The 13,755-nt window shown below is 40.6% G+C and overlaps 1 protein-coding gene across 2 annotated transcripts in view; it reads left to right on the top strand.

Moving 5' to 3' along the window:
* The window catches only part of zbbx.L (zinc finger, B-box domain containing L homeolog), a 93,318-nt gene that overhangs the window by 35,331 nt on the left and 44,232 nt on the right, over positions 1-13,755 (top strand). For both annotated transcript variants that reach the window (XM_018263738.2, XM_018263739.2), the window contains exons 6-7: positions 103-212; positions 3,596-3,691. In XM_018263738.2, the coding sequence (XP_018119227.1) occupies positions 103-212; positions 3,596-3,691 (206 nt within the window). The remainder of the gene's footprint in view (positions 1-102; positions 213-3,595; positions 3,692-13,755) is intronic.

Genomic DNA, 13,755 nt, shown 5'->3' on the forward strand with positions numbered 1-13,755 from the left:
CTTTCACCCAGATGGTGTATATCTGTTACTTAATATTATATTTTTTAAATGTTTTGCTCATTAAACCAATACATACCTAGAACTGCATTTTATTTTCTACAGAGCCTGAGATGCAGAAGGTAGACTCTAAAATGGCTAATGTTATGGGCCCTGATAGGCCTAAAGTGAAAGGCAAAGCCTGTGGACAATGTGAATCAAAAAGTGCATTACTGGTGAGCAAATTTAATTTTTATCAAATCTTTACTGCTGACAAGACAAGCCAAGTCACAAAACCATAATTATATGATATGTATTCTGTAAAGTCTGTCAATATAACATACCATCCCCCCATTTAGTTAATTTCATTTATTTGATGCAAGCAACTGAACTCCAGTCTAGCATGAAGCTCTGCCCCCTGAGCAGTTCTTCTCTCTATGGGGCACATTTACTAATGTGTGAATTTTCTCTTCGCCTAATTTCACCACAGTTAGTCTCACTTCGCCAGGTGTATTTTCTCAACACATCTCCATATGTACTAAAAATCGTAAGGTCATTTCTTCAAGAGAATTGTGGTGATTTTTTTCCTGGTGAAAATTCTCTACAAACATTTGCCAGTATATTTCCCCATACAATAGTAGTTGGGAAATTTCTCAGATGAATTTTCTCTAGGAAATTTTGGCCATGGACACAAGGGTAGCGTTCTCACTTTGATAAATTATCAGATTTTTGCTAGAGAATTTTTGCTGGTGAAAATTCACTGGTGAAACAGTGTGTAAGTTCACTTGTGTTGAGGCTTTTCGCTTGTGAATTGCCCTCTTTGCCATTTAGTAACGTTTTGGCGAATTCTGTTTTTGGTGAATTTTCTCTCAACATCCACAATTCGCTCTTTAGTAAATGTGTCCCTATGACTGTGTAGAACTCAAAGAGGTGCCTAGTGTGAATGCTTGCTTTATTTCCATTGGAGCAGAGGCAGTGACCATGCGCAGTAGGCTCCTTTTTGAGATCTTCACAGTCATAGGGAAAATTCACTAAAGGGCGAAGTGATCCGTACCGGTGAAATGATCCTACTGCGCATGCGCCAAAACGCCGTTCACAGCAGGAAGAAGATTGCGTGGAAGAAGATGTCGTCTGTGAACTCCCTGGACTGGACCTGCGCAGAAGGCCAGGGGGGAGGAGGGAGGGTGGGCAACAAATGGGAGGGGGGGTGGGGGGTTTGTGCCGACTAGGTTTCCTTCCCCTTTAAAATAGCGAAACTTCACCAGTGTTCGGCTGCCGAGACGCAACTTTGCATTTTAGTGAATTAGCATAGTGGTAGCATATTAGTGCCTGACGAAGTGGCGTGAAGTGTGGCAAAGCCTTCACAGACAAAAAATTCGCCCTTTAGTGAATTTGCTCCATAGAGGCAAGGTATGCTATTCTGGGGTTACTAATAGTGATGGGCTAATTTGTCTTCGCCATGAATTTCGCAAATTTCCAGCGAAATTCCCGAAAACGGGAAATTCATTGTGAATTCTTGCCTGGCGAATAAATTCTCCCATGAATAATTCTTTATTGATATCCTTATGTAGTTAGCTCTCATTGGGGTCTCTATATAGTAATATTTCCTGTCATTGCAAGGCTGATGGTATGTGCCATAGTTTAAATATGCTTTTATTGTGAATGAACACAAAACATATTTAGTTGATGCCTACACTACTGCATTGTGTTTTTATCATTATGTTACCATAATGAGTGGAAATGATCCAGATTGATTTGTTTGTATTTGTTATTGAAGATGAAACTCTTAAGGAATTAAGAAATTGCCACAGGAAGTTTTACAAAGCCACTTTTGTTTTTTATTCTGGACCTTGGTTTGCTATTCAAAATGAATTAGCTAGTAAATGAAGACAATCATTGAGCATACTATGACTGATGGATTTCAGGCAGAAATGCTGACTCTGGAAAACCCATCTGATAAAGAGTTTATATTTCAGAGAGGGCTGGGCAAAGAGCAGGTAAGAATAGAGATTCAAGCTAACTAGTCAGTACATGAAATAAAATAGTGCCAATCATTAAGGATGTCAGATTCTTTTGGAATTAAGGCTAAATTGTAGTTTACATAAAGCCCATTGAAAGAAGTGGAGATAATATAGGTAATAATGAAAATAATGTATTAAATTGGAATGGAATTTGATTTCTTAGGCATTAAGAAGATCAGTGTAATCTAAATAGTTTCAAGTAGGTAGAAGAATGGCAGAGTATATGTGGAAATAGTATGTATCAGTCCTTGGAGCTTATGTTTTATGCAAATTGAGTCATGTTCTCCTAATCACTGCGCAGTTGAATAGATAAAATAAGTAGGCCGTGCTGGAGCCTTCCCAGAGAAACCCCACAGATAAGGAATAAAAGCAGGAAATGAGACTTGTTTATTACTTGTGGAGAACATTAGGCACCATTAAATCTGAGTAATGCTTTGTGAAAGCCACATTGCATTTCAGAAAGACAGTGCCTGATTATTACTTTGCCGTCATTATGCCTGCTTTTTTTTTTCGTCAAGCAATATTGTGCATTGAATTGCATTATATGCATCTTCACCAGTGTTAAGTGTTTTGTGAGATCCAATACTTGAATCTTCTTGCACAGGATATTTGAATGAGAGGTTTTTCTGACAGTCTCACCTCTAATGAGCCATGCATTTGCTTAGCCATTAAAGGAACATTAATATCAAAAAGTGTTTTAAAGGAAAGACAGTATAATGTACTGTTGCCCTGCACTGGTAAAACTGGTGTGTTTGCTTCGGAATAACAACTATAGTTTATATAAACATTCAATGCTGTTGTTGTAGCACACAGGGAGAGGGCATTCTAAAGTTAAAATATTAAATAAGTAAGGAAAACACTGACATTTTCAGGGTTCACTTATATACTATTCAGCATGCGTTATTTAAACAAGCCAGTTGCCTATATTATATATAATGCAAGAATACACACACAGACAATTAATGGCTTGAGTATCATTTCTCCATAAACAAAAGTTACACTAAAGGGCCGATTTATTAATGCTTGAGCCTTTGGGCTTGAGTATTCAGTTCCTAAAACTACCCGTGAGTTCCTAAAGTTACTCGTGTCTCTTTATTTTAATTACTTAACTTGCTGCTAATCCTTTTTTCCCATGTGGGCTTTTAAAAAAATAAATAAAATGCTCGGCAACTAAAACCTGCCATGGTTTTTATTTTTATTGTAGTGGAAAACTGACTTGTGGTTATAGGAACCTAATGCTCGAGCTTCAGGAAATCAACCCCTAAGTTTGGCCAGAAGCATTAATCCATAGCAACCAATAACATGTTTGCTTTTAAACACGTCATCAGTAAATTCTACCTGCTGATTGGCACCTATCGGTTACTGCACCTGGGCAAACGTAATGCCCTTTATTATGTAACCCTTAGTATATTCATTTTCTGTCACCTCTCTTTTTATGTTACAGACACAGATTATATTTTATTTGTATTCTTTTTAATTCTAAAAAAATACATACATTGCATTATAATCGCAAATAAAAAAACACATCTGTGTACTTTTACTAGTTGTCCTAATGCAAGTAATTTCTTTTCTTTTCGTCTCAATGATTTTGCATGTAGATGTGCCTGGAGTGCGGAGAAGATTATTGTTCTGCCTGTTATGCTAAAATCCATCAAAAGGGGGCATTAAAACTACACAGAACCAGGCCTATTCAGGTAACATACATTATTTGTGCTCACACAGTTTGTGCATGTTCTCTATAAACGCTAAAAATAACATAGCACATAGAACTGTAGTTGTATAGTGATGCTTTAGTACAAACAAAACCATAGATAATTCTTATTATAGTCTTGTTTAACCCTTTAAGTGCCACAGATCGTAGAATCTACGTTCTGTGGATCAAAGGACCAAAGTGCCACAGATCGTAGATTCTACGATCTCCAGCACTTCCGGGTTCCAGTGCGCAGCGGTTGCATTTAAAACCGCAAGCGCACGTTAGATGCCGGCAGAACCCCCTAGGCAACGAGCAAAACCGGTCATACTCACCGGTCTCCCCACCGATCGTCGCTGGAACCAATAGGAGCGCAGGGCGCACGCAGGGCGCATGGCTGTGACGCGCTCCTGCTGCCCAAATAAATCCAGCCCTCCTGACGCCTCCCCTTTCACTCCTACTGCGCACTTGTGTCTGTTGGAGCCCTCCTGCTGCCTTCCTGCGGTTCTCCTGCTGGTTTGGTCGCCTTGATTGCCTGCCTTGGATTCAGTGAGCTGAACTACAACACCCTTACACCTTTTATTTTACTTGTTTCCTTCTAATCTCTCTAAATTTGTTTTTTTTTTTTTTGAATATTTTTTTCTTCTGTCTTTATCATTTAGCACACTTTTGTACACTCACACACTTACAGGCATCTTTGCCAAGCACACACTCACACTCACACACACACTCACACACACACTCACACTTCTACACTTTTTCTTTCCCCTATACTTCTTTTCTTTTCTTTCTTTCTTTGCTTTCTTTAGTAGTTGGTTTTTTTTTTGCTAAAACTTTATTTCTACTCTTGTTCTATAATTATCTGCTTTATTTTATTGTATTTTTGCAGTTTTTACCATTTTCATTGTTGCTTTGTGTTTTATATCTATTATATTGCATTTTCACTTTTATTTGCTGTTTGGTGCCTTTACAGTGACGTTGGTGGATCAAGGTTTCTAACCACCAATTTCATTCCAATAGCTGTTATTTTTATTGTCTTAGCTGATTTTTATTATATTTTGTTGTTTTATTCTGCTTTGCCCTTTGCTGCTTGTTTAGTGCCCCCAAAAAAGTTTGCCTTTGCAGTGACGCTGGTTGGTCTAGGTTTCTGGCCCCTGATTTCATTCCAATAGCTGTTGGTTTTTGTGCTTTAGCTGATTTTTATTACATTTTGTTGTTTTATTCTGTTTTTCATTTGCATTGCCCTTTGCTACTTGTTTAGTGCCCCAAAAAAAGTTGTTTGCAGTGACGCTGGTTGGTTTAGGTTTCTGGCCCCCGATTTCATTCCAATAGCTGTTGGTTTTAGTGCTTTGGGTGATTTTATTCCAGACTGTTCCTTTGCCCTGTTTGCTTGTTTAGTGCCCCCAAAAGGTTCTTTTCGATTTTGGGCACGTGCAGTGTCTTGTCTGTAATCTATTCTGTAGATTTCTGGAAGGAGTTCAAGTTCTAGTTTTTTTTCTTATATTTTGTTGTTTTATTCTGCTTTGCCCTTTGCTGCTTGTTTAGTGCCCCCAAAAAAGTTTGCCTTTGCAGTGACGCTGGTTGGTCTAGGTTTCTGGCCCCTGATTTCATTCCAATAGCTGTTGGTTTTTATTGCTTTAGCTGATTTTTATTACATTTTGTTGTTTTATTCTGTTTTTCATTTGCATTGCCCTTTGCTACTTGTTTAGTGCCCCAAAAAAAGTTGTTTGCAGTGACGCTGGTTGGTTTAGGTTTCTGGCCCCCGATTTCATTCCAATAGCTGTTGGTTTTAGTGCTTTGGGTGATTTTATTCCAGACTGTTCCTTTGCCCTGTTTGCTTGTTTAGTGCCCCCAAAAGATTCTTTTCGATTTTGGGCACGTGCAGTGTCTTGTCTGTAATCTATTCTGTAGATTTCTGGAAGGAGTTCAAGTTCTAGTTTTTTTTTCTTCTTCTGATTGTTTGTATTAGCAGGGGTTAACTGTTGGTCAAATCTTGCTGCCTTCTTTTTTTTCTTCTTCTTGGTGTTTGTATTAGCAGGGGTTAACTGTTGGTCAGATCTTGCTGCCTTCTTTTTTTTTTTTATTCTTGTTGTTTATTTTAGCAGGGGTTAACTGTTGGTCAGATCTTGCTGCCTTCTTTTTTTTCTTTTTCTTCTGGTTGTTTGTTTTAGCAGTGGTTAACTGTTGGTCAGATCTTGCTGCCTTCTTTTTTTTCCTTTTTCTTCTGGTTTGTTTTAGCAGTGGTTAACTGTTGGTCAGATCTTGCTGCCTTCTTTTTTTTCTTTTTCTTCTGGTTGTTTGTTTAGCAGTGGTTAACTGTTGGTCAGATCTTGCTGCCTTCTTTTTTTTCCTTTTTCTTCTGGTTTGTTTTAGCAGTGGTTAACTGTTGGTCAGATCTTGCTGCCTTCTTTTTTTTCTTTTTCTTCTGGTTGTTTGTTTAGCAGTGGTTAACTGTTGGTCAGATCTTGCTGCCTTCTTTTTTTTCCTTTTTCTTCTGGTTGTTTGTTTAGCAGTGGTTAACTGTTGGTCAGATCTTGCTGCCTTCTTTTTTTTCCTTTTTCTTCTGGTTGTTTGTTTTAGCAGTGGTTAACTGTTGGTCAGATCTTGCTGCCTTCTTTTTTTTCCTTTTTCTTCTGGTTGTTTGTTTTAGCAGTGGTTAACTGTTGGTCAGATCTTGCTGCCTTTTTTTTTTCCCTCTGGTTGTTTGTATTAGCAGTTGGTCAAATCTTGCTGGATTGGATTTAGGAGCTTCTTGCTTTGCAGTTGTTACTAGTTTTGCAGTGGTCTGTATTTTTCTGGCACAATGGCCAAACGGTTTTATACCGCTGCAGAAGCGGCTAGGTATTGTGAGGACTCCAGCTCAGAGGAATTTAGCAATTCTGATTCGGAGTATGTCCCATCTAATGACTCTACTGATGAATCAGAGGTTGGTGATAGCAGCACTATTAGCGCAGAGGCTAGTAGTGGCGGCACACTTACTGCTGAAGAAGTAGAAGAAGAGGGAGAGGCTGGTGGCAGTGTGCCAGATGCACCCATGGAGGTAGAAGAGGGTGAGGGTAGTGGTGATGCAGCAGTTGGAGCGCCTATGTGGGGGCCTCCCTGTAATTATGCCCCTGAAATTCCCCCATTCACTGCAGTCACGGGCGTCAAGGTGGACACCACTAACTTTGAAATCCTAGATTTCTTCAATCTTTTTATCACAGAGGCCATCCTACAGGACATGGTCCATTACACAAATTTATACGCTGAGCAGTATCTTGCCAGCCACCCTATACCAGGGTATTCAAGAGCCCAGGCGTGGTATCCCACTACTGTAAATGAAATCAAAAGATTCCTGGCGCTCACATTGGCAATGGGACTCGTAGAACGCAACACCTTAGCTTCATACTGGGATACCACTACAGTCCTTTCCATCCCTCTTTTTTCAGCCGTTATGCCAAGAAACCGTTATCAAATTTTACTGCGGTTTCTTCATTTTAACGACAATGCAGCGGCTGTTCCCCCTAATGAGCCCGGTTACGACAGGCTTTACAAATTGAGGCCCCTTATAGATAGCCTGTCTCAGCGCTTCACAGAGGTCTACTCCCCCTCCCAAAATATATGTGTGGACGAGTCCCTTTTGCTCTTCAAAGGGCGCCTAAAATTTCGCCAATACATCCCTAGTAAGCGTGCTCGATATGGGATGAAATTTTACAAACTCTGTGAAAGCAGCTCGGGCTATACTAGTTTTTTCATGATCTACGAGGGAAAGGACACTAATTTGGACCCCCCCGGCTGTCCCCTTGACTTGACTGTCAGTGGTAAAATTGTCTGGGAGCTCATATCTCCACTGTTGGGCCAAGGTTACCACTTATACGTGGATAACTTTTACACAAGCATCCCCTTATTCAGAACCCTTTACTGGTTGGACACCCCAGCTTGTGGCACTGTTAGGCGTAACCGCAGAGGACTGCCCAAGGAACTGGTGGATAAGAAATTGAAACGTGGAGAAGTACATGCTCTAAGAAGCGATGAGCTCCTGGCATTAAAATTTGCAGACACCAAAAATGTTTTTATGCTTACTACTATCCACAATGAGAGTGTAGTTGTCCAACACAGAAGTGGTGATAGGCCCGCAAAATCAAAGCCACTCTGTTGTAAAGAATATAGTAAGCATATGGGTGGCGTCGATAAAACCGACCAAATCCAAACTTATTACGACGCCACCAGAAAAACCAGGGCCTGGTACAAAAAAGCCGCAATTTATATGATCCAAATGGCCCTTTATAATTCTTATGTCGTTTACAAAACGGCAGTACCAGGCCCAAAATTGAGTTTTTACAATTATCTGCTGCAGCTGCTCCCTGCCCTTTTGTTTGGTGATTTACAGGAGGTTCCAGAAATGCCTGGCAATGACAATGTTGCCCGAATGGTGGGTAAGCATTTCATTGCCCAAATTCCACCAACTCCTAATAAAAGATATGCCCAGAGAGCTTGTAAGGTTTGCCGTTCCAGGGGTGTTAGAAAAGATGTGCGGTATTTTTGTCCCAAGTGTCCTAGCAAGCCTGCTTTGTGTTTCGAACCCTGTTTTGAGGTGTACCACACTGTGGTACACTACGAGAGGGCTTGAATTCTGTATTGTGTTGGTAGGTTAGGGCTCTCTGGGTTTGTTGGTGGTAAAAGGATTTAGTAAATCTGTATAGTAAACTTGGCATGCTCTAGGTTTTATGCACATGCTAGCAGTAGCTGTTTAGGTGTGCTGGCAGAGTGATACTTTTCTTTTTTTGTTTTTTTTTTGTGGAGTGGTTTTTCAGATTCAAGCCCCCCTATTGAGATCTAACATTTTGGCAGGTCCCTACTTCGCTTATAACTAGGTATAGATGTTGTTAATAAAAAAAAAAAGTTTGACAAGGCAAACAATGACAGTTTTTTTTCTGTATAGTAGTGATCTTTGATTTTTTTATATAGGATTTGGCACTGGGTGAGCAGTGCAATGTAGCAGTAAAAACTTGTATGTAGTTTTGTTCTTAGTCTAAATCAAAAAACCACACTAGCACACGAGACTTGTATCTGCAGGGCAAGCCCTTGCAAAGGTTTTTACTGCCGTGGTGCCACCGCAGTAAAAACCTTTGCTAGGGCTTGCCCTGCAGATACAAGACGTTACTAGGAGGCCACCGTATCCTCCATTCACTGTGCACCGAGCAAAGCTATATACCTGCACAACGGGTGTGCGAGTGTCTACTCCAATTGTTCTTAGTCTAGGCATTCAGCTTTTGTGTTGAGCAATGGTGTTTTAGACCAGTTGTGTTATGGATAGCACTTCTATTGCGCTGGTGGTAAATAGCAAAATGAGGTGCTGGTTGGCGAGAGGGCACACGATAGAACTTGTGGTGCGTGATGAATACGTGGGATGATGTGCATCTCTAATGCTGATGCTACAAGTCTTTTATTTTACTGGCACCTCAAAAGCTCGTCTATCAGCGCAGTTATCTATAGTTTTGTCTGTATTTCTGAGCAACATTTGCATTTGTTTTTGTAGATTTAGGTATCTCTGGATTTGTGAGTATTTCAGCTGCTAATGCCCCAATCCTCATTGTTGCCACCTAAATTCCTAAACTTCTTAGGACACTTGCATAATTTATGGGCCAAATTTACTATGGTTTCTGTTGGAAAATGTATTTGTAAATGTGGTACAGATTTTGTCATTGGCGAAATAGTGTAGGAAGAAGCAAAGGAATTCGTATCGTAACACCACAGGACAGATGGAACTCAAAGACACTCCACTACAATATATCCGAATAGGTGAGTGAAATATATTTTGGGGTAGTAGCACCCAGATGCAGATCCATAAAGTGCTCCCAAAATTCCCTGGGAGATAAATCTTAACTTTGTATACTATCTTTTCCTTTATTTCAGACCAAAGCAGAGTTCTGCAATGCAGAATGTGGCCAAAATTCTCCACGCAGTAAAGCATGAATGGCATCTCTGAATAGTTGAAGGTGTTTATTTTCAAGAAATCTTAGTTTTTGGGGGTTATTTCATCAGTAAGGGACAGTTTCAGATGATATATGGATACATGCACCTAAATTCACAGCACCAATATTACGCATTGTCCCTGTTTTGGGATGTTTGGTGGCTGTGTCTCTATGTTTATGCATACATATGGGGTATCATTTTATTCAGGGGGACTTGCAGATTGTTATTGAGCAGGTTTTTGTTAGTTACCATGGAAACTTAGGGGGAAATCTAAGTTTGTATATCTTTTTTTCCTTTATTTCAGACCAAGTCTCGGATTTCTACGAAGGACTGCGGCCACAATTCTCCGTGTAGAAAAGTAAGAATGGCATCTTTGAATATCTAATGAAGTGTACTTTTCAAAAATATATGGTTTGTGGGGGTTATTTAACAGAAAAGGTGCAGTTTAGGATTAGAAAAGTTGAGAACCTCGTATAAATTCGCAGCCCCAATATTATGCATTGTCCCTGTTTTGGAGTGTTTTGTGGCTGTGTCTCTATGTGTATCCATACATAGGGGGTATCATTTCATTCAGGGGGACTTGCAGATTGTTATTGAGCAGGTTTTTGGTAGTTACCATGGATACTTAGGGAGAAATCTAGCTTTGTATATCTTTTTTCCTTTATTTCAGGCCAAGTCTCGGACTTCTACGAAGGACTGCGGCCACAATTCTCCGTGTAGAAAAGTAAGAATGGCATCTTTGAATATCTAATGAAGTGTACTTTTCAAAAATATATGGTTTGTGGGGGTTTAACAGAAAAGGTGCAGTTTAGGATGAGAAAAGTTGAGAACCTCATATAAATTCGCAGCCCCAATATTATGCATTGTCCCTGTTTTGGGGTGTTTGGTGGCTGTGTCTCTATGTGTATCCATACATAGGGGGTATCATTTCATTCAGGGGGACTTGCAGATTGTTATTGAGCAGGTTTTTGGTAGTTACCATGGATAGTTAGGGAGAAATCTAGCTTTGTATATCTTTTTTCCTTTATTTCAGACCAAGTCTCGGACTTCTACGAAGGACTGCGGCCACAATTCTCCGTGTAGAAAAGCAAGAATGGTGTCTTTGAATAGCTGAAGAAGTGTACTTTACGGTAATATATGGTTTGTGGGGGTTATTTCAGAGTTTGGGGGTGTTTAGACTGAAAAACCACAAGTAGTACACATAGAGCGCAGCCCCCAGATTTTCAACTGCAATTGCCCTTCTGCATTGCTCCTGTTTTGGGGTGTTTGGTGGCTGCGTCTCTATGTGTATCCATACATAGGGGGTATCATTTCATTCAGGGGGACTTGCAGATTGTTATTGAGCAGGTTTTTGGTAGTTACCATGGATAGTTAGGGAGAAATCTAGCTTTGTATATCTTTTTTCCTTTATTTCAGACCAAGTCTCGGACTTCTGCGAAGGACTGCGGCCACAATTCTCCGTGTAGAAAAGCAAGAATGGCGTCTTTGAATAGCTGAAGAAGTGCACTTTACGGTAATATATGGTTTGTGGGGGTTATTTCAGAGTTTGGGGGTGTTTAGACTGAAAAACCGCAAGTAGTACACATAGAGCGCAGCCCCCAGATTTTCAACTGCAATTGCCCTTCTGCATTGCTCCTGTTTTAGGGTGTTTGGTGGCTGCGTCTCTATGTGTATCCATACATAGGGGGTATCATTTCATTCAGGGGGACTTGCAGATTGTTATTGAGCAGGTTTTTGGTAGTTACCATGGATAGTTAGGGAGAAATCTAGCTTTGTATATCTTTTTTCCTTTATTTCAGACCAAGTCTCGGACTTCTGCGAAGGACTGCGGCCACAATTCTCTGTGTAGAAAAGCAAGAATGGCGTCTTTGAATAGCTGAAGAAGTGTACTTTACGGTAATATATGGTTTGTGGGGGTTATTTCAGAGTTTAGGGGTGTTTAGACTGAAAAACCACAAGTAGTACACATAGAGCGCAGCCCCCAGATTTTCAACTGCAATTGCCCTTCTGCATTGCTCCTGTTTTGGGGTGTTTGGTGGCTGCGTCTCTATGTGTATCCATACATAGGGGGTATCGTTTCATTCAGGGGGACTTGCAGATTGTTATTGAGCAGGTTTTTGGTAGTTACCATGGATAGTTAGGGAGAAATCTAGCTTTGTATATCTTTTTTCCTTTATTTCAGACCAAGTCTCGGACTTCTGCGAAGGACTGCGGCCACAATTCTCCGTGTAGAAAAGCAAGAATGGCGTCTTTGAATAGCTGAAGAAGTGCACTTTACGGTAATATATGGTTTGTGGGGGTTATTTCAGAGTTTGGGGGTGTTTAGACTGAAAAACCGCAAGTAGTACACATAGAGCGCAGCCCCCAGATTTTCAACTGCAATTGCCCTTCTGCATTGCTCCTGTTTTGGGGTGTTTGGTGGCTGCGTCTCTATGTGTATCCATACATAGGGGGTATCATTTCATTCAGGGGGACTTGCAGATTGTTATTGAGCAGGTTTTTGGTAGTTACCATGGATAGTTAGGGAGAAATCTAGCTTTGTATATCTTTTTTCCTTTATTTCAGACCAAGTCTCGGACTTCTGCGAAGGACTGCGGCCACAATTCTCTGTGTAGAAAAGCAAGAATGGCGTCTTTGAATAGCTGAAGAAGTGTACTTTACGGTAATATATGGTTTGTGGGGGTTATTTCAGAGTTTAGGGGTGTTTAGACTGAAAAACCACAAGTAGTACACATAGAGCGCAGCCCCCAGATTTTCAACTGCAATTGCCCTTCTGCATTGCTCCTGTTTTGGGGTGTTTGGTGGCTGCGTCTCTATGTGTATCCATACATAGGGGGTATCGTTTCATTCAGGGGGACTTGCAGATTGTTATTGAGCAGGTTTTTGGTAGTTACCATGGATAGTTAGGGAGAAATCTAGCTTTGTATATCTTTTTTCCTTTATTTCAGACCAAGTCTCGGACTTCTGCGAAGGACTGCGGCCACAATTCTCCGTGTAGAAAAGCAAGAATGGCGTCTTTGAATAGCTGAAGAAGTGCACTTTACGGTAATATATAGTTTGTGGGGGTTATTTCAGAGTTTGGGGGTGTTTAGACTGAAAAACCACAAGTAGTACACATAGAGCGCAGCCCCCAGATTTTCAACTGCAATTGCCCTTCTGCATTGCTCCTGTTTTGGGGTGTTTGGTGGCTGCGTCTCTATGTGTATCCATACATAGGGGGTATCATTTCATTCAGGGGGACTTGCAGATTGTTATTGAGCAGGTTTTTGGTAGTTACCATGGATAGTTAGGGAGAAATCTAGCTTTGTATATCTTTTTTCCTTTATTTCAGACCAAGTCTCGGACTTCTACGAAGGACTGCGGCCACAATTCTCCGTGTAGAAAAGCAAGAATGGCGTCTTTGAATAGCTGAAGAAGTGCACTTTACGGTAATATATGGTTTGTGGGGGTTATTTCAGAGTTTGGGGGTGTTTAGACTGAAAAACCACAAGTAGTACACATAGAGCGCAGCCCCCAGATTTTCAACTGCAATTGTCCTTCTGCATTGCTCCTGTTTTGGGGTGTTTGGTGGCTGCGTCTCTATGTGTATCCATACATAGGGGGTATCATTTCATTCAGGGGGACTTGCAGATTGTTATTGAGCAGGTTTTTGGTAGTTACCATGGATAGTTAGGGAGAAATCTAGCTTTGTATATCTTTTTTCCTTTATTTCAGACCAAGTCTCGGACTTCTACGAAGGACTGCGGCCACAATTCTCCGTGTAGAAAAGCAAGAATGGCGTCTTTGAATAGCTGAAGAAGTGCACTTTACGGTAATATATGGTTTGTGGGGGTTATTTCAGAGTTTGGGGGTGTTTAGACTGAAAAAACGCAAGTAGTACACATAGAGCGCAGCCCCCAGATTTTCAACTGCAATTGCCCTTCTGCATTGCTCCTGTTTTGGGGTGTTTGGTGGCTGCGTCTCTATGTGTATCCATACATAGGGGGTATCATTTCATTCAGGGGGACTTGCAGATTGTTATTGAGCAGGTTTTTGGTAGTTACCATGGATAGTTAGGGAGAAATCTAGCTTTGTATATCTTTTTTCCCTTATTTCAGACCAAGTCTCGGACTT

Source organism: Xenopus laevis, chromosome 5L, assembly GCF_017654675.1.
Source record: "Xenopus laevis strain J_2021 chromosome 5L, Xenopus_laevis_v10.1, whole genome shotgun sequence".
Taxonomy (NCBI): Eukaryota; Metazoa; Chordata; class Amphibia; order Anura; family Pipidae; genus Xenopus; species Xenopus laevis.